The 19,371-nt window shown below is 32.1% G+C and overlaps 2 protein-coding genes across 2 annotated transcripts; one reads left to right on the top strand and one right to left on the bottom strand.

Annotated features, from left to right (window-relative positions):
* The first annotated feature begins 328 nt into the window (after window positions 1–328).
* On the top strand, window positions 329–7,042 carry LOC107470239 (clathrin interactor EPSIN 1). Its single transcript, XM_016089628.3, has 11 exons — window positions 329–525; window positions 657–708; window positions 2,096–2,175; window positions 2,298–2,376; window positions 2,489–2,572; window positions 2,687–2,832; window positions 2,946–3,182; window positions 4,345–4,499; window positions 5,084–5,277; window positions 5,827–6,370; window positions 6,524–7,042. Exons 1-11 carry the CDS (start codon window positions 485–487, stop codon window positions 6,748–6,750), a joined length of 1,839 nt encoding a protein of 612 aa, XP_015945114.1. The 5' UTR covers window positions 329–484; the 3' UTR covers window positions 6,751–7,042.
* Window positions 7,043–7,519: 477 nt separating this feature from the next.
* Window positions 7,520–12,319, bottom strand: LOC107470244 (uncharacterized). Its single transcript, XM_016089639.3, has 9 exons — window positions 11,969–12,319; window positions 11,130–11,437; window positions 10,974–11,024; window positions 9,572–9,665; window positions 9,389–9,435; window positions 8,724–8,940; window positions 8,197–8,326; window positions 8,053–8,095; window positions 7,520–7,789 (listed from the first exon to the last, which is right to left on the bottom strand). Exons 1-9 carry the CDS (start codon window positions 12,039–12,041, stop codon window positions 7,715–7,717), a joined length of 1,038 nt encoding a protein of 345 aa, XP_015945125.1. The 5' UTR covers window positions 12,042–12,319; the 3' UTR covers window positions 7,520–7,714.
* Between the last annotated feature and the right edge of the window lie 7,052 nt (window positions 12,320–19,371).

Raw genomic sequence — 19,371 nt, 5'->3', positions numbered from 1 at the left:
TCTTTTACGATTTTATCACAAATAATTATTATTATATTATCATATCAATGAAAATAATAATTTTTAATTTATTATTTAAAAAATCATTTAAATACATAAATTTAATTGAATAATTATATAAAATTATTTACACTATTAGGTTGTTAAAATTAAACTCATCAAAATTAATCATATTGATAATAAAATTTTATAAAATTAAAATAACATTATTAAGGCCAGAGTGAGAATATCCATTATTTTTTATTTAACATAATAAAAAAAAGGAAAATTGTCATGGTAGTGTGACCATATTAGATCTAAAAATTAATATCAATAAAAAAAAATTGTTGTTACTCAAAGAACCTAAGCCATCGAAATTTTGCTGCAATTATATACAATATGATATGATTTTTCATTCGTAACTTTCTTCTCTTCCTTTGTTTCTTTGTTTATTTATAAAATCACGCTGCGGTTAGATCAGATCCGATCTGCAACTTTCTTCGCCATGGATTTCATGAAGGTCTTCGATCAAACCGTTCGAGAAATGTGAGCAATCTGTTATATTTTTTTTAAATCTTCTTGTTATGCGAATTAATTCATGTGTTAATCTCTAATCCACGATGTCGTGATTGATTTTCTTTTTCTTTTTCCTTTCCTGATGTGTGTGTGGAAATCAGAAAGAGAGAAGTGAATCTGAAGGTGCTGAAGGTTCCCGAGATCGAACAGAAGGTAAAGTTAAATTCTAATTGCTGCTATTTTGCTTGTTATTTGCGTTTATTTGATTGGAATGTTCATGAGATTGCTGTTTGATTTGTTCTTTTGTTTATCAGAAATATTTTTTCCCCTTCCTGAATTGAATGTGAATTGCGGGAGTGTGTGAATTGAATTGTGTTGTGTTGTTCTAGATTTGATTTGTATGTAAAATGCATATGTGAATGTGAATTGTCTCTGTTTATCTTTGTGTTCATGCCTCATGGGAAGATGGGGGCAGAATTGTTGCATAAGTCTCGCATAGACTGTATAAAAAGTAGTGTTGATGAAATGCACGTTTTTGTTTTAAAACTCATAATTTTATGTAAGATGCTTGGCAAAAATGTACTAGTGAAGCCAATTTTCCGTTTTCATATCATATTTCAGACTTTAAGTAAGAAGTTGCCACTTCATTTTTTTCCCCAACTTTGTTAATTATAGAAGTCATGGACCAAGCAGCAACATTTTGAGGAATGTTTTTTTTCATGTTAAAACTTGAAAGTAGAAACAGGCAACATAAAAACCAATGATGTTGCTTTTATTTACAGAATTTGTATCTCCTCGTTGCATAATCTGATCTGTTTCACATAGTAAGATGCTTGACTTTATTAAACCAAACTACAAGTCTACAACCTTCTTCTGGGAAACTAACTCAGGGAGTGCATACAGAGAACGAGAGGAATGAAAGTTATCAATATATACACCAAATGCCATATCAAAGTCAATTGCCTATCCGTTTGCATTTCATTGCTTTTCACGTCTTGTTGGATGTAATAGTTCCTGGTGGCTGGCTCTCACCAAATAGATCATTTTCATAGTATGAAATTTGTAAATTGTCATTGGGCCTTCACTGAATAACTTCAACTTCCGGAAGAATTGCCATTGGAGTTCTTACCTGACCCAATTTATGGAGAGTATGTAGTCTATATTCTTTTTCTCCACTTTGGGCATACCCAACCCAGCAATTCTATACCATTATTGGAACTTGAAATTTTTTTTAGTTGTGAGCCTCATTCATCTTGTGCAAATACACCAGCCTGGCAGCCTTTTGTCGAGAAGATGGAAGATATCAGATATTACATAGCAACACTATATAAGAAAATTCTTGTATGGTATAAATTTGATAGGTAGTTATAAATTGTTCTAAGTTATGGTCATTCTTTCAGTTTCAAACTTAACAAATAAGTTTTAACCTTAAAAAGATGGTGTTATAAGTTGAATTAAGCAAGTGATATGTTGTTGGTTTGTGGCCCTGCTCTGTAGATGTGTATGGTAGATTGGATGTATGGCTCCAACGTTTGAATTATATGATTAATAAATCTGCTGGTTTTATTTATTGGAGTTCTTACCATTATTTATGATTTAGGTGTTGGATGCAACTGATAATGAACCTTGGGGTCCTCATGGTTCTGCACTGGCAGAGATTGCACTGGCTACCAAAAAATTGTAATAATCTATCTATTTCTGTTCTAGTTATATTATACTACTTTTAGAAGTTCTATTTTTCCTTCTTATTTGGAGGAAATTTAGTGTTATTCTTAAATTATTGCTTCTGCTATACTTTTCAGTACTGAATGTCAAATGGTCATGAATGTCCTTTGGACAAGATTGACTGAAACTGGAAAAGATTGGCGCTATGTTTACAAGGTAACACTTTCTGCATAACCTTGTTATTTTAGATTTAAGTTACAAAGGGAAGGTCTTCCATTTTATTTGTTGTTACATCACACCCAATAACTCTCAAGTACTTTTACGTCAGGCATTAGCTGTTATAGAGTATTTGGTAGCACATGGGTCTGAACGTGCAGTTGATGACATTATAGAGCATACATTTCAAATCTCAGTAAGGATCCTTCTCATGTATTTGCTATTTGAACTTGCAATATTTAAACAGACTGGCAATAAGAATGAACGATAAATTTCCTTACATATAATCCTTTACTTTGGATTGGTGAAGGCACTTTCTAGCTTTGAATATGTTGAGCCTAGTGGTAAGGATTCGGGACTAAATGTCAGGAAGAAGGCAGAAACCATTGTGGCCCTTTTGAATAATAGAGAAAAGATACAGGAAGTGAGAAATAAAGCTGCTGCAAACCGTGACAAGTAGGTCGAATATGTCACTACCTTAATCCCCGAATTGATTTTAATTAAACTATGATATAGATTGTGTTGTTGGTAAATAATATTCTTGTTTTTCTTTTGGATGAGTACTTTAGATACGTTGGAGTTTCTTCTAGTGGAATCACGTACAAGTCTGGGTCAACCTCATTTAGTAGTGGCAGCTATCAGAGCAGTGGTAAATATTCGGGCTTTGGTTCAAATGATGGTGATAGGTTTAAGGATAGCTACAGAGACAAGGGAGACTATGAAGAAGACAAATACATTAGAAGATCACGAAACATCAGTGACGATGAAGAGAACTCCTTCAAAAAGGGTACTGCACACTCTGTCAGGTAAGGCATATCTTACTGCTATTCTCGTCTGTAAATTACTTGTACGTGTACTTTATGTTTATGCCATATTATTGTCTCTACACATTGGCATAACCCTAGGTACTAGTTAGAATTTGGGGGAAATACTGAACTTAGTTTGTAAATTCAGTCATTATGGCATATATTTTGTTGTACATTGTTAATTTGTTATTATATGTTAAGTTGCTGTCTGAAATATCTAGAATTGTTTAAGTTCCTTGCACTAAGGAATTTGTATGGTTTTGACTAATTTTCCTTAAATGTTTTTTTTTTTCCATTAGTTCTTTAAAAGTGTTCTAATAGAAATTTTGCCAGATAATATCCCAAAGGAATATGTTAGGGACTTGGGTATTATGGGGTGCTCAAAGTCCCACATCGAGTAGTATGGGATGCTTGATGTTGTATATGAGGAGAGTGGTTCTTCCCCGTTAACAGCTAGCTTTTAAGGTGTGGTTTCCCACTTTTCTTAGATACTTAACAATGGTATCAGAGCGTGGTTGTCGGTGCCATGGAGAGGGCTACCTATAGGCTGGATTAAGGTGAATACCGAATACTGATAGACCGTAGCAAAGTGGCTACCGTTGGGTCAGTGTCGATAGAGTGAAGCCGCCGTGGACGTCGGCTCTCCAGGGCCGGTATATTGTTAGGGACTTGGGTATTATGGGGTGCTCAAAGTCCCACATCGAGTAGTATGGGATGCTTGATGTTGTATATAAGGAGAGTGGTTCTTCCCCCTTAACAGCTAGCTTTTAAGGTGTGGTTTCCCACTTTCCTTAGATACTTAACAGAATATTAAATCCCATCAAACTAAACTTGTTAGTTTGTATTTGATGTGTTCGGAAAATTTTATCTCCTTTTACCTTTAATAATACAGGTTATGACTCAAATACTTCCGTTGTAAAACAAATAAATAAGTTTGTGTATCAAAGCCAGACTCAAGCTTCTGACCTTGCATTTCTATTCCCAGTTTAACGAACTTGTTCTGACTTGTGAGAAATGAGAACTCTCTTAAATGGGACTCTTGGTCAATGGTTGAGATGCTCATCTCATTTCCCTTCTCTTATATGCATCAATTGCTCAGTTGTTTGGTTGCGTAGGAACATGCTATTTCTTCTATTCTAATTCCAGAATCTCTATCTTGCAGCAAAAGTCAGGAGAATGCACCTTCCAGAGTATCTAAGTCATCTACTGCTAATGCCCATGATAATTACAGTTCAGTTGCTTCTCAAAGTTCAAGTGCACCTGCAAATAATACCGAGGATGATTTTGACGACTTTGATCCAAGAGGAACTTCTGCTAGTAAGTATTCCCATATAGTCTAGTGCATCCCAGTTGCTGATTTTGTTCATTTAATTTAAATAGTGATATTAACCTGTTCCTTCAATTTAGATTTAGGATGAAACTAAAATTATGCACATTTTGCTCTTATGTACATGATAATACAAGCTTTCCAAGTAAAATGACTGGTCCGGTAGAGTGATTATCTCTATAGGTTAAGCTTGTTAGATTGGAAAAATGACAGTTCTAGTCCTGCCCCATTTTGACGTAGTTTCCTTACTGCCTCTCCTGTTTTTGTTTCCTTTTAACTGGTCGCGGGGTTGGGGAGGATGGAGAGTGTGTGCTGGAGTCTGTTTCTTGCTTGTTTGATTTTCATAAAAGGGAAATGATGTAAAAATGGTGCAGTAAAAGTTCCATTCAAATAATCCCCATTTTTTCATTATGATCTGTTTATTCTTGAACTGTGTACCCAGTCCCAGAGCAGCTAGTGACAGAAAATAAGATAATCAATTTAACTATCCATTTGATGACAAGATCTGCCACAATATTAGTCATTTTATTATTCTTCTCAGTGTGTCAATGATATTGGGTTTTCATTCCAACAGAGCCTTCGGCTGGAAGCTCTAATCAAGTTGATCTCTTTGGACAAGATTTAATCAGTGACTTCATGGATGCTCCAACATCTGTTTCTACAGAAAAGGCTGCTGCTAATAGTGTTTCAGAGGTTGATCTATTTGCAGATGCTTCATTTGTATCGGCACCACCTAATGTGGACAAGGGAGCTAGTTCTCAACCTCAGGTTAGATTTCTTCACTCTTTACGACTGCAGTTGGTTTTCTCATGCCTGCACCAGCAATTGCTTGCAGATTCAAAGGCAGGAACCTCTACTAATTAGTGGTCCTAAGCTCAGAACCTCTCTTCCATTATCAACTAGGACTGTTTGACTGAATAGTACTTAACTGAAATAAACATTATTGACGTGTCCTTTATTATGAATTACAATATCAATTTCATCTTCCGAAGTAGTATGTTAATGATATTCAATTGTACAAGTTAGCTTTCTGAAATGATCAGGTAGGGGGAACCAATAATGAGTGGGATATGCCATCATTAATGGGGATGCACAATTTTTGACATTATTCTGAATGTTCTTATTCATATCTATAGATAAATTGCACTCCTTAAAAGCTTTAATATGTGATTGTGAAGAACTGATGAAAGAGAATAATATGTGGCTTGCCTTCTTTTTTGCACATTTTACTTCAATGTGCTGAATTTTTTTCTTTATTCCTTTTGGCACATAGTTAGTAATTTCTATTTTTTCATGTCTGTGTTGACTTATGTATAGGAAGAAGTGGATCTATTTGCATCACAGCCAGCCATTCCTTCAGTTACACCAACAGTTGACTTGTTTTCCATTCCTAAACCAGTTGCGCAGCCAGACAAGAAGTCAGGAAATTCTTCTTCGGCGAATAGTATCACTTTTGATCCCTTTGCTGTTTCTGAACCAGTTGTGCATACAGACACAGGAAATTCGGCTCCTGTGAATAATAGCACTTTTGATCCCTTTGCCATTCCTGAACCAGTTGCGCAGCCTAACAATAAGTCAAGAAATTCTGCTCCTGCAAACAATAGCACTTTTGACCCCTTTGCTGCGATTCCACTTAATAATTTTGATGGATCTGATGTTTTTGGTGATTTTACTTCTCAACCTGATTCAGCATCTTCACAGACCTCCAATAATGTTGCCAGTGACATCAACCATGATAAGATGAATGGTAAAACTTCAGTAGACTCTAAAGTTTCACCTAAAAAGGATCCATTCCAGGTGAAATCTGGCATCTGGGCAGATTCACTTAGCCGTGGACTGATTGATCTCAATATATCTGGCCGTAAGTTTATCATCTCAATATATTATTATTGTTTTTTATTTTCCCGTTCGTGCAACATTGTGAATACACATTTTGGTTTTCTTTCTGTAATATACCAATTGGTTGAGCAATTGAAGTTTCCATAATTTTATTTGTCTACCATTGTTTTTGCAGCCAAGAAAGTAAATCTTGCAGATGTTGGGATTGTGGGTGGATTAAGTGATGGATCAGATGAAGTGGTGAAAGGCCCTCCTCCACCTTCATTTTACATGGGTAGAGCTATGGGTTCCGGTTCTGGTCTTGGTAGATCTGGATTCACTCCTTCACAGACAGAAACCGGAAATGACATGTTCTCAAGCCTTAGCAGCCAACAATATCAATTTGGTGGATTCCAGAAGTAAAATTCTCTGATTATATACTCATTCTTTGTGTGCCGGCATTACCTAGACTTGAGCTTCTTGCCATTGTGGGTTTTTGTATTTTGTTTATGTATATTTCTCACACTGCTGTGATTTTATTGTACTAAAGGGTAAGAATTTACTATCGTGTTTTTCACCCACCCTGATCGGATGCAACATCATCGTGCAGTGCCCAAAGATTTGGTGGTATTGCTTTGAGTTGTAAAATATTATCTTCCGACTTTAGGTTGCTGTCTTTTTTAAGTCCTTAAATTCGTGAAGATCAACTTAACAATTCCTCCCCTCCCTCTCTCTTTCCTCATGCCCTTTTGTTCTGTTCGCTTATGTTACATTATAGCAAACTACAGTGTAAGGGGTGTTTTTCTTCTAATTTCTGGTGATCGTCTGAACTAAAACGGATGCTGTCATTAAAATTAGATTTCCACTACAAGTCTACCACCAAAAAAGTATTATATATATATATATATATAGGGGGTGCTTTTGTGTTTAGAATCAGTTTTTAGAAAAGTCAATTTAATTATGTTTGTAAGTTAGTAATTCTTAGCTTCGAATGAAGTAGAAATTTATTTCAGTATTTCTGTATAAAGTCTATTGAAAGTTTATAAGAGTATTATAAGAATTCTTTCTTAAAACAAGTTTTTTTTTGAAATTAATGTTCGAAGCTCTTTAGAATATACTATATTAATGCTAAGTACAGCTGTCAAACCTAATATATTGCAGTAGTTTGAATCTGGTGAAACGAGAAGAGAAATGAAACAATTTTTGGCAGTTCTGTGATTGAAAAATTTTCAAAATGTTTGTATCCTTCTTTCTCCCCGGCAGATGAAAGGGGAAAGTGGGTCGAAGGCATTTGATCAACTCCAACCCCCGAAATTCAATCCAAGACACTATAGACTAAGAAAATTGTATGTATCAGAATTGAGATGCAGCCATAGCATTTTCCTCACTATATATCTATGATTCTACCCCTAATCAATGCCGCAGCTTTCAACACCTGCTTCACTGGTCCAATGATGAAGACCTACATAATAAAACACCAAACAACATTGAAAATTGGTAATATAATTTTTAATTTGTCATTAAAAAATTCAGCTGCAAAAACTAGGACCACCACAGCAGGTACGTACGTAACAAAACTCAAAAACGGTCTACATCTCGGCAAATATTATGTTCATCATTCATAAAAATAAGATATAGACTATGAATAAATCAACAACCCCTGGATTGAAAAAAGCCAGCTACTGGGGAACTGGAGTTAAGAATTGTAATGGTGAGTATACTAACCTTGTCAGGTGGGCCCTTCGAACCTCCAATGACAATTTCCGCACTGCAAGAACAAATGCATTTAAAATCAAAGTATTTAGCAATTCACCCACAAAAATTATTTGCTAAACCAGGGAAATGGAAAGCGCACAGAAAAATTCGTACTTGCATCCCTCCTTAATTGTCAAGATTGTAGCCCCCCTTCTACCAATAACTCGTCCCATCATTCCTCGGGGAATGTCTACAACTGAAAGAATTTCTTCCTCCAGATCATTTCCATCAACTTTCAGCGTATCTAAAAGGAAAAAAAAAACTGTGTTGCTTAGCAGTCAATATCATTAACAAATCATACAAGCATTCCAGACACTATATGTCTATATCCAATAAATTGACCTAAGGCATCACTAAACAATAATCCACTTGCATCACTAAACAATAATCCACTTGTAATCACTAAACAATAATCAACATGATGCAACAGAAAGTCCTCCATAATGGGAGCTGCAATATTCACCTATCATGGTTATTTCAACGGGCAAATTATTCCATCAACAGTAAGTAAAATTTTAATAGCATCAATGATATCATGTTTGAAATTAAGGTTGGCAATGTCAGGAAATAAAAGGCAACTGGGAATATCATGCATCCATGTAGTTTTTGTCATAGAAGGTTCTTGTCAACATTATCTAGACCTGGGATAGGAGGCAGAGATGGCCAATCAGCATAATCATTATTGTTCACACAAAAACATCGGCAATACAGGGCACCACGAACCGCAAGATGCCATAAGGACCGCTCATTCAAGTTCACCATCATTCGGTGATAAACATACAGAAGAAAACGGACATCATCAGTAGCTGTGCGGACCATACGTTCAGAAAAAGGTCTATATCTCCAAAACTTGGGGTCCTGAGAACACAAGACATTGAGAAATAATATCACATGATAGATTAGTTCAATGACCCATACATAAATATTTTATAGGTGTAACATGCACATAAAGGAAATTCAAATATTGTCAAAAAGTGGTATCTCAAGTCAATCAAGTGACACCTCCCTTGACCAATGAGCCAGGGGTTGCTGGCATTGGAATTTGGGACAAGGGTTTAAAATCCCCAGATGCTCATCACTTCCTTCATCCCACTAGCCCTCCGAACAAATAAAAATCACATAATGATATGAATAATTATAATATAACTAAATATATTCATGATGCTTTATAGTTTCTTACTTTCTATAGTACAACTTTAAGAATAATATGATGAAATAAAACATTCACGCTGGACCAACAATTTAAATTTTGAAGTAGAAATGTGTAAATTGGATATGTCTGCACAACCAAGATTCTAAAACCAACCTGTCGAAGGAGAACCCGAACCTCTTCCTTCTCATCATATGATATGCCTGGATGCAAACACTCAAAGTGAATATGGAGGAATTAATTATAATTAAGAATTTATTAGGACAAATTGAATCATATCATCCAGAGTAATATGGTCAACAATATATAGAAACGTGGATACCACGATATATATACTACCACAAAAACGTGGATCAGCTAGGAGGTCAACAAAAGAAATGTTGTCATCTCTTTTCCGCTTCCCTTCTTGCTCGTCGATCAGTGCATATGCAATCTGAACCAATAGAATAGGATAAAAAATTCAATATGTATAAATATATACCACATCAGCGTAAGTATCCTATGAAATCAAAAGCAAACACAAAGAATAAAGATCAAAGACTTCTAAGGACATATATCTGCAATATGATATGATCTCCATTTCCTGTTTCCAACTGAGAATTCATAAATTAAAATGGATCACCCAAGGAAAGGGGGAATAAAAAAGAAGTCTGTGTTCAGTAGGGTGACAGAATCATGTGTTTCAACTTCAGTGATGATTTAAGTCTGAGTTATAACTTGTAATATGATTTATCTTATGAGTGTAGGTTATTTTTTTTTTTATCTGTAAAGATTATGATAAATTATGTGTATCTTTTTTTTGTGTGATTGAATTGGACAGATAGACCCAATAGATTATGTATATATTTGGGTGTGTTTGGTTATTATCCCACAACAATAGAGATAGGGAAGAGAAAAAAAAAGGTATTTGATTGTTGAGATAATAAACACTTGGAGACAAAAATCAGATGAAAAGGAACACAAAATTTGTATTCTTCCACTGGGTGAACAATATGGATTGAGAGGCAGAAACTAGGTTGATTAATAAAATTGCATTCCCAATATACACACACACACACACACACACACACAATAATTTACCTCTTTACATCTTTTATGCTCTATCCACTTTAACCAAACATGATACAGATATGCACATAGTAGATATCCAATTCACTAACTGTAATCTCTACCTAGGTGCCACCATCCAGTTAACATTGATGCCTAATGTATTATTCATAGTATGTATACAATAAGATGACAAGACGATTATTATCATCATGAAGCAAATTACTCGCTAAGTTACAAGAACCAAACAAATACAATTGACCAAATGATACTATTCTAATCATAAATGGCAATATTCTAACATGTTACAAAAAAAAGGACAGTGATTAGCAAACGAGTGATGAGTAAATCAAAAGTTGATGTACAAACACTATCACACTTGACAGAAGACAATAAAAGTCAAGTGAAAATGATATAAACCTCATAAATTGAATGTTTTAATAATCATATCGTTGAAAGTGATCAAAGAGCATGAGAAGCTAAGGCAGTTTAAATTAGATTTATTTGATTTAAGTTCAACTAGATTTATGATCACATTCAAATGAATCATATATAAAATAATAATTAAAAGTCATACACAAACTGTATATTTATAAAGCATCTGGGTCTGTATATCAAAAGCAAGCTAACGTTGAAGCAATTCGACTGCAAAATTAACAAGACCTAATACATTGGCTGGGTCTGGAGAGTTCACCTGGGTATCCATCACGTTGTTCAGCTTGATGTCAAACTGGAAGTACAATGCCTAGAATGCAAACATTACCATTAAAGTTTGTTCTTACTTGATCAAAAGCATCTAAACTTCAACAAATAAAATAAAAAGCAATAAAGAAAAAAGCAAGAAATCGACCTCACTATCCCTTTTGCAATCATGAATCACTTTTGTGATGAAATTAGACTCGAGCGCAGGCTTACAGGCTTTGATCAGCGCTTCCCCACCTTCTATTGCGTCAACCAAGTAAATGGCATCTGGGAATGCAAGCTGTATTAGACAGAGAGCTCCAGTTCGACACAAGTCTTCGCCCTCACAATCAAAACCAATTATGAACTGGTCCTGAGGCGATGGTTCCAGAAACTCAGCTGGGAGTTGAGATGCAGTTGTCACAATATGGATAGGAACCAGAGCTGAATTAGATTCAACATTAGGAGGGCTGTCACCTAATTAGAAATCAGTGTTTGCAAAATCCAAGTCAATGATCTCGAATAACATCAAGAAGTGGAAAGAAAATGGAGAAGATCACCGCAGCTCGATCAAAATAGTAGATTCGTGCAGGAATCAAGTAAAAATATTCGTGCAGAAAAGTAGTTACAAACAAACAGCAGCTCTATCAAACGGTAACCGGCCATTGTCTAAGTAAACAAACATCAAGAATGCGATTAAAAGATAGAAAGAAAAATGCTAAAGACAAAAAAAAAAAAGGAAAAAACTCCAAGCAGCTCGATCAAATAGTAAGTTAGAACAGAACGCAATCAAGCAAGAACGTTACAAAAGTACGAACAAGTAAACGCACATTCTGACAAATAAGCGGCAAAACGAATAAATATGAAAGATTAAAAAGAAAACACGAAATTGAAATTCGAAAAGGCGTAATGAAGGAAAATCGAATCCCTAGATCGATCGAAAAAGGAGGAAAGTATAGTAGAAGCTAAACAAAGAGAATAAAGATAGGTTTAGTGGAGAAGACGAACCTGAAGGAGGAAGAGGAATGCGAGCGGTGAAGGAGGGAGAAGGAGTTGTAGGCGCGGAAGAAGAAGAAGCCATTGGTGAATCCGGTCGTCACGTCACATGAGAGGTTTCTCTCTCGTGAAATGAAATGAAAATGAAAATGAAATGAAAATGAAAACGAAATGAACGTTGTGTTGTGTGGTCTCTCTCTTTCTGGCTTTTATAGGAGTCTTCAGAGTTGAGAGTAAATGAAAGAAAATGCGAGCTGAGTTCTCAGTTCGCACTTCTCAGTCATTGCTTTTGCTTTGCTTTGTGTTCTTCCAAGTCGTTTTGTTCTTTGAGAGGTTTGAGAGAGGGCTCCCAACTGTTTTCAACGAAGAAAAAGAGAGAGATTAATTATTAGGAATCCTTGTAGGAAAAACCAAAAAATATCTCATATTGGATTTACAATCATATTAGAGAAAAATATATTTAAAAAAAATTAACGATGACAAAAATATAATATTTTAAATATTAAAAATGAAACTAATCATACACAAAAAATAACAATAATAACGAAAAGTAATATATTAATATTAAGGAAATAAAAATAGAAAATATAACGCATTACACAATTGACTTATTAATTATACAAAACTTGTTTCAGAACAACAAAATAAAAAATTATTATTTTCAATAAATAATAAAAGATAAAACATAAATCCAAATTCTTAAAACAAACTTATACCACTAAAATCCTAAAACACTACTTTGTAAAATTTAAAATCCAATAAACTAAACCATAAAAACAAACTATAAAATTATAAATCGAAACCCTTAAATGCTAAAACCTAAACCATATATGTAAATTCTAAATCTTAAATATATAAATACTAAAGTAATATTGATGTATATTAAAAAATATTCATAAAGCAAATAATTTATCTAAAAAATATTGGATGAATAATATTTATACTATGAAAATTAAATTTAATGATTTAGTTAAAAAATTAATTAAATGATATTGACAACGCAAATAATTTATCTATAAAATTAATAATATAACAAAACTATTATAAATTAATAAAAATCATCTATAATTTTTCAAACCAAAAAATTAAAATTAGAATTGTACAATTATATAATAATAAATATTTTTAAACATATTTTTTAGTAGATTAAATCATATATCCTAATAAATAAAAAGACTAATTATTTATAGTCATATCGTAAATTATATAGAAAGTAATAAAAAAATTATACAAGCACTTGTTTTTAAATGGTGAACCTTTAAGTTTTTATCGCTAAGTTAACCACTATAAACACTAATCAAGAATTTAGGAATAACTAAAAATTAAAGTCGTAACTTATGAAAAATATATTAGAGCCAGAGATTATATAAGCTAAAAAAATTATAAATATATAAAGCAATAAAACAAGTATACAAATATTTATTCTCTGGTCAACCCTAAAATTTATATGGTTAAGCTAACCACAATAAAAAGTAATAAGACCTAATTCTTAGTATATTTATTTATTAATTATATATTCCAATAAAAAAAAATTAACATTATATACTTATATATTAAGTTAATATACCGCAAAATTAATCTATATAATGTTTGTAAAAAAATATAAATATTGAGTGCACCATGAAAACTGAATTCGATAACTTAGTTAAAAAATTAGTTAAACAATATTGATAAAACAAACGATTTATCTAAAAAATATTCGGTGAATAATATTTACACTAAGAAAATTAGATTTAGTGATTTAGTTAAAAAATTAGTTCAATCATATTGACAACATAAATGATTTACCTACAAAATTCTTAATATAATAAAAATATTATAAATTAATATAAATCATCTATAACTTTTCAATCAGAAGAATTGAAATTGAAATTGTATAATTATATAATAATAAATATTTTTTTAGCGAAGCTTCTTAATATATTAAATTGTATATCTTAATAAATAAAATGACTAATTATTTATAGTCATATCTTAAATTATATATAAAAAAAAATTACCAACTCTTGTTTTCAAACGGTGAATTTTTGAGTTTTCATCATTAAACTAATCATCATAAAGGCTAAATAAGAATTCAAGAATAACTAAAATTTAAATGGGAAAAGCTCTGCATACAAGCCATTAGGGCTTGTATGCTTTACAAGTTCATTAAACAATAAAATCAAATTACGCGCTGCTCCACGTACGACGCGCTATATCCCTTATTCTTCTCCTTCTTTTTCGATCGTTCTTTTCTCCTCTTTTCTCACTGGTTTGTTCTTCGTCGTTGACGTTAGTTTCTCCCCATACTGTTACGGCACGTTTTCATTGCACCTTCTTCTTCTTATTGCTGCACGTTCTTCTTCCTCTTCCTCTTCTTCTTCTTCTTTTCTTTTGTTTCTTGCCTTCTCTTTCTCCTTCTTCATTTACGTGCTTTTTTCTCTGTTTTCTTTTTTCGTTATTCTCGATTTCTATTATTTTTTGACATCAAGCTCTGAAATCGTTTTTTAAAAAGAAGAAGTAGCAGAAGACGAGGAGGAGAAAGAGAAAGAGTTCTGAATTATGCATGATTTTGGGTGTATTTCTTTAAATCCTTTGGGTGTATTTTCTGTAATCTTTTGGGTGTATTTCTATAATCGTTTGGGTGAATTCCTGTAACCGTTTGGGTGTATTTTCTGTAATCTCTTGGGTGTATTTTATGTAATCGTTTGGGTGTATTTTCTGTAATCTCTTGGGTGTATTTTATGTAATCGTTTGGGTGTATTTCTGTAATGCTTGCCATTTTTTCTGAAATGAAAAATACACCCATAGATATCAGTAAGATACACCCATAGATATGAGTCAGATACACCCATAGATATCAGTCAGATATCACTCAAATACACCCAAAGGGTTACAGAAAATACACCCAAAGGATTTAAGAAAATACACCCAAAATTCGTTGAAGTAAATGCATAATTCAGAACTCTTTCTCTTTCTCCTCCTCATCTTCTGCTGCTTCTTCTTCTTCAAAAACGATTTTACCATGAAAAATCGAAAAAAAACGAGAAAACAGAGAGAAAAGACGTAAATGAAGAAGAAGAAGAAGAAGAAGAGGAGGAAAACGAGGAAGAAGAACGTGCAGAAACGAAAGAAAAGGAGAAGAAGAAGAAGAGTAAGAGGAAGAAGAACGTGCAGTAAGAAGAATAAGAAGAATTTCAGAAATCATGAAAATCGAAAAAAAAATGAAGAAGAAGAAGAAGAAGATATGTAACTTGTGAAAATTATATTACAGCCAAAGATTGCATAAATTGGAAAAATTATAAATATATAAAGTAATAAAACAATTATATAAATTTATGCTCTCAAGTAGTCGCTAAACTAACCACTATAAATAGTAATAAGCTACCTCCTAATATATTTAATTATTAATTATATATTCCAATAGTAAAAAATTAACATTATATACTTATATATTAAGTTAATATATCGTAAAAACTAATCTATATAATGTTTGTAAAAAAAATATAAATATGAAGTGCACCATAAAAGTTAGATTCGGTGACTTAGTTAAAAATTCGTTAATTAATATTGATGAAGAACAAGTTATCTAAAGAATATTGAGTGAAAAATTTTTACACTATCAAAATTAGATTCAGTGATTTAGATAAAAAAAAATATTAGTTAAATCATATTAACAACACAAATGAATCTTCTAAAAAATTATTAATATAATAAAAATATTATAAATTAATAAAAATCATCTATAACTTTTCATACCGAAAAATTAAAATTGAATTCGTACAATTATGTAATAATAAATATTTTTTAGCGATGCTTCTTAGTATAGAAAATCATATATCCTAATAAATAAAAATACTAATTATTTATAGTCATATCCTAAATTATATAGAAAGCAATAAAAAAATGATACAAATCCTTGTTTTCAAATCATGAACCCTGAGTTTTTATTGCTAAGCTAATCACTGTAAATACTAACCAATGATTTAAAAATAACTAAAAATTAAAGTCGTAACTTTTGAAAAATATGTTACAACCAAAGATCATAGCAGTTGAAAAGACCACAAATATATGAAATAATAAAATAATTATACAAATTTTTATTCTCAACTAGTGAACCTTAAAATTTATATCGCTAAGCTAATCACCATAAACAGTATTAAGACCTACTTTTTAATATATTTAATTATTAATTATATATTTATTTGTAAAAAATTAATTTATATATTAAGTAAATATACCGTAAACACGGTAGATCTAGAAATATAGACATAAGTAAAAATAGTAAACAAATATATAATAACTAAAATTTTGCCACATATTTTATTTTATACGAGTGCAGAATAAATATGAATAACAAAATCTAATTTTAATACGATGATTAATGTAATAAAAAGTTATTAAAATTTATAATATTACAACCAGGTAAAATATTAAATACTAATTTTATAATCTTAGAAAATAGTTTCGGAAACTACTCTCTTAAAATCTTACGAAGAAAAGATTATTGCAAGCTATATATAAATTTTAGATATTAATTTTTTTATCCTTGTGTTTCAATCTTTAAAATTTGTTGCAACTTAAATTAAATATTATATAAATTTTGCTATTTTAAATTGAATTTAAAATAAAATTTTTTAAATCAGTTCGAATTCTGGAAATTAAAATAAATTGTTCCAAACCAGATAAATATTAAAGAAAGTAGAAGGTATTAAAAAAATAAATTGACATGAAGGTAGCATAAATTCCCATTTGAGGCTCCATTGCTACTGTTGATTGTTGAACATGGGCTGCTTTTCTTTTTTTTTTATTAACAAAATCTAAACATTTGAGGTCAAATTAATTATTGGAGCTCTTTTCAGTGGAAAAAGTATTTTTAAGATCTTTATAGTCTAAAATTCTCTATAAATCATGACCATTCAATTTTTGAATCAATGGCTCATATTTAAAATTTTTATTAATAATATAATAAATATATATATATATATGTGACGTCCCTGAAAGAAGGAGTACGACTGCCACGAGGAGCCGCTGTCACGTGGCACCTGGAATCCTCCAAAAGCTTCTAGAAGGCCTGAAAACAGGCAAAAAGCCGACGAGCGAACACCGTAGCTCCCTCCTACAAATAACCGACATAGACCTAGCGAAGCTATCCGATTCTTCGCACTCCAAACACGGCTTCTACATCAAGCTATCCGATTCCTCGCACTCCATCTACGCCGCACTCCTTTCTGACCAACACGACTTCGTTTTGAGTAACAAGATGCAGCTCAGCCAGTTTATCTACGTTGACAGGCTGAAATCCGGTTCGCCCGTTTTCATCGTTCGGGACGCCAAACCGCTTCTTGGAAGACACCCTCTTGTTGGTACTCCTGAGCCTTTGATGAGTTTAAGAGAGAGGGGTTCACACAGAAAGAAAAATTCCGCTTCTGTCCCTAGACGAGACTCTTGAGAAACTGTGTCCTCTCCCATGGTTGTTAAACCTGTAAACTTGGATTTTGACCAATGTACCCATGTTAAGGGATTTGTGGTCAAGAGTGTCAGTTCTTTTATCTCGCCGTTGGTTAGAGTCAGGACTGGTGGTGGTGGTGGTGGTGGTGATAGTGGATACGGAGGGGGCCGTCATGAAGGTGGATACAACAGAAATGGTGGTGGCGGCGGTGGCTACGGAGAAAACAATGTGAGAAGAAAAAAAATATGGGAGAAGAGGAAGAAGATGAAGACATTTATGTAATTTACTATTTTATTTTATAATTTTTTCTTTTAAGACCACCAAGAACCTGAATATACTTTTCCCACCTAAGACAAAGCCTTCATTATTTGGGATATCCAATCTGATGTTGCCACAACTCAATCCAGAAGTCCACCCTACTAACACTAGAAACAGACAGCCTTGGTTTAGCTATAGCTACCACCTTCCATCACGCCAGACAAGTCCTGACACCAATTTTCATCTGTCGATCTGGTAGTGAAACAGAAAGAATATCTATATATCTGTACCAACTTGCATATGTACCGTCCCTCCAACTTTTTTATATTTTAATAGATATAGATAGATAGACATATACTAGCACGGGATCAAATTGCCTCAAATCTTCAACATAAAATTATCAGAATATAGCCAGCAGAAAAAATGAGTGAATACTCGATTCGATCTCTAATAGTTTTTTGTTTTTTTTAAGGGTTATAAAATCCCAAACAAAAAAATATCTTTTTTAATCTTTGATATTTAATTTTGTGAGATGCATTAATTCTTCTGTTAATGATCTATTTTCAAAGTATATTTATGTGATAGATTAATCACTAATATATTTTTTTAGTTTTATACCGTAAATTTAGCTAATGTATTTGAAAAAAATAATAAAAAAATAAAAATAAAAAATAAATGGCTTTAATAATTATCCTTAACAAACAACGAGGCTTCTAACAAAAAAAAATTTGTTAATCCTAGTTGGTTCTTAATGGATGAATCAACAGTTTAACATGCCATATAGGCTTATTTCGTTAATACAAATAGAAAATATTGATAGATGGGTTAACCAGTCTCATAAAAATAAAGATTAGGGCCAAAAAGGATTTTTTTTAGTTGAGGGCCTCGTTGTCTTTTGAGATAATTGTCAGAAGCCGTTTAGGATTTTTTCTGGAAAAAAATAATAAAAAGTAATTACCGAAATAAGTCTCCAAGAAATTTAAAAGCGCCATTTTAGTCCCTAAAAAAAACTAATACACAAAAACATCCCAAAATTTTATTCCAACAGATAAATCAGTCATCAATTCATTTTTTAACAGAGTAATTACACAAATCAATTCCCAAAAATTTTAAAACGAACATTTTAATCCCAAAAAATGTTAATATACAAATCAATCACAACATTTTCTACAATCCATTTTATGGTGTGAAGAAATTTTATTATTTGTACATCTCTTTTTGTTGGATTTATAATTACGTATGTAGCGGAGGTTATTCAATAATATTTTTCTTTTCAAAAAATATCATTAAAAATCGAATAGGTTTAACTTAAATTTAAAAGTTAATTTGACTATAATATTACTAATATTTTTTTAAAAATTTTAAAGACCGATTTAGATAATTACTCCATAAAAAAATAAAAAACTGATTGTTGAAATAAAATCTTAAGATATTTTATGTATTAATTTTTTTAGAAACTAAAATAATCCACTTTTTCTAATAATATTTTGTACGATAGTGTATTATCTGGACAACAAGGAAAAAAAAAAGACCAAGACTAACGATGCAATGGATCAAGAGCCTGCAAACAATAAGAAAAGGCAAGTACTATCAACTCTTATTAAACCTAATTACTTCCAAAATATTATTAAACACTATTTCCTTAAATAATAAAAATAAAACCACACACATGAATAATAATAAAAGAAATAAAACCAAATCTAGTTATCCAACATTCCAACAACAA

Source organism: Arachis duranensis, unplaced genomic scaffold (assembly GCF_000817695.3).
Source record: "Arachis duranensis cultivar V14167 unplaced genomic scaffold, aradu.V14167.gnm2.J7QH unplaced_Scaffold_165933, whole genome shotgun sequence".
In the NCBI taxonomy this organism is placed as follows: Eukaryota; Viridiplantae; Streptophyta; class Magnoliopsida; order Fabales; family Fabaceae; genus Arachis; species Arachis duranensis.
Note: the sequence above shows the minus strand (reverse complement) of the source record. Positions and strands in the feature narration are given on the sequence as shown.

Excerpts from the sequence above, each read along its gene's own strand:
- LOC107470239 (XM_016089628.3), top strand. The coding sequence starts at position 485 with ATGGATTTCATGAAGGTCTTCGATCAAACCGTTCGAGAAAT. Across the intron at positions 2,176-2,297 it reads GCACTGGCTACCAAAAAATT|TACTGAATGTCAAATGGTCA; the intron begins GTAATAATCTAT and ends TATACTTTTCAG. Across the intron at positions 4,500-5,083 it reads TCCAAGAGGAACTTCTGCTA|AGCCTTCGGCTGGAAGCTCT; the intron begins GTAAGTATTCCC and ends TCATTCCAACAG.
- LOC107470244 (XM_016089639.3), bottom strand. The coding sequence starts at position 12,041 with ATGGCTTCTTCTTCTTCCGCGCCTACAACTCCTTCTCCCTCCTTCACC. Across the intron at positions 9,666-10,973 it reads ACAACGTGATGGATACCCAG|ATTGCATATGCACTGATCGA; the intron begins GTGAACTCTCCA and ends CTATTGGTTCAG. Across the intron at positions 9,436-9,571 it reads AGCTGATCCACGTTTTTGTG|GCATATCATATGATGAGAAG; the intron begins GTAGTATATATA and ends GTTTGCATCCAG.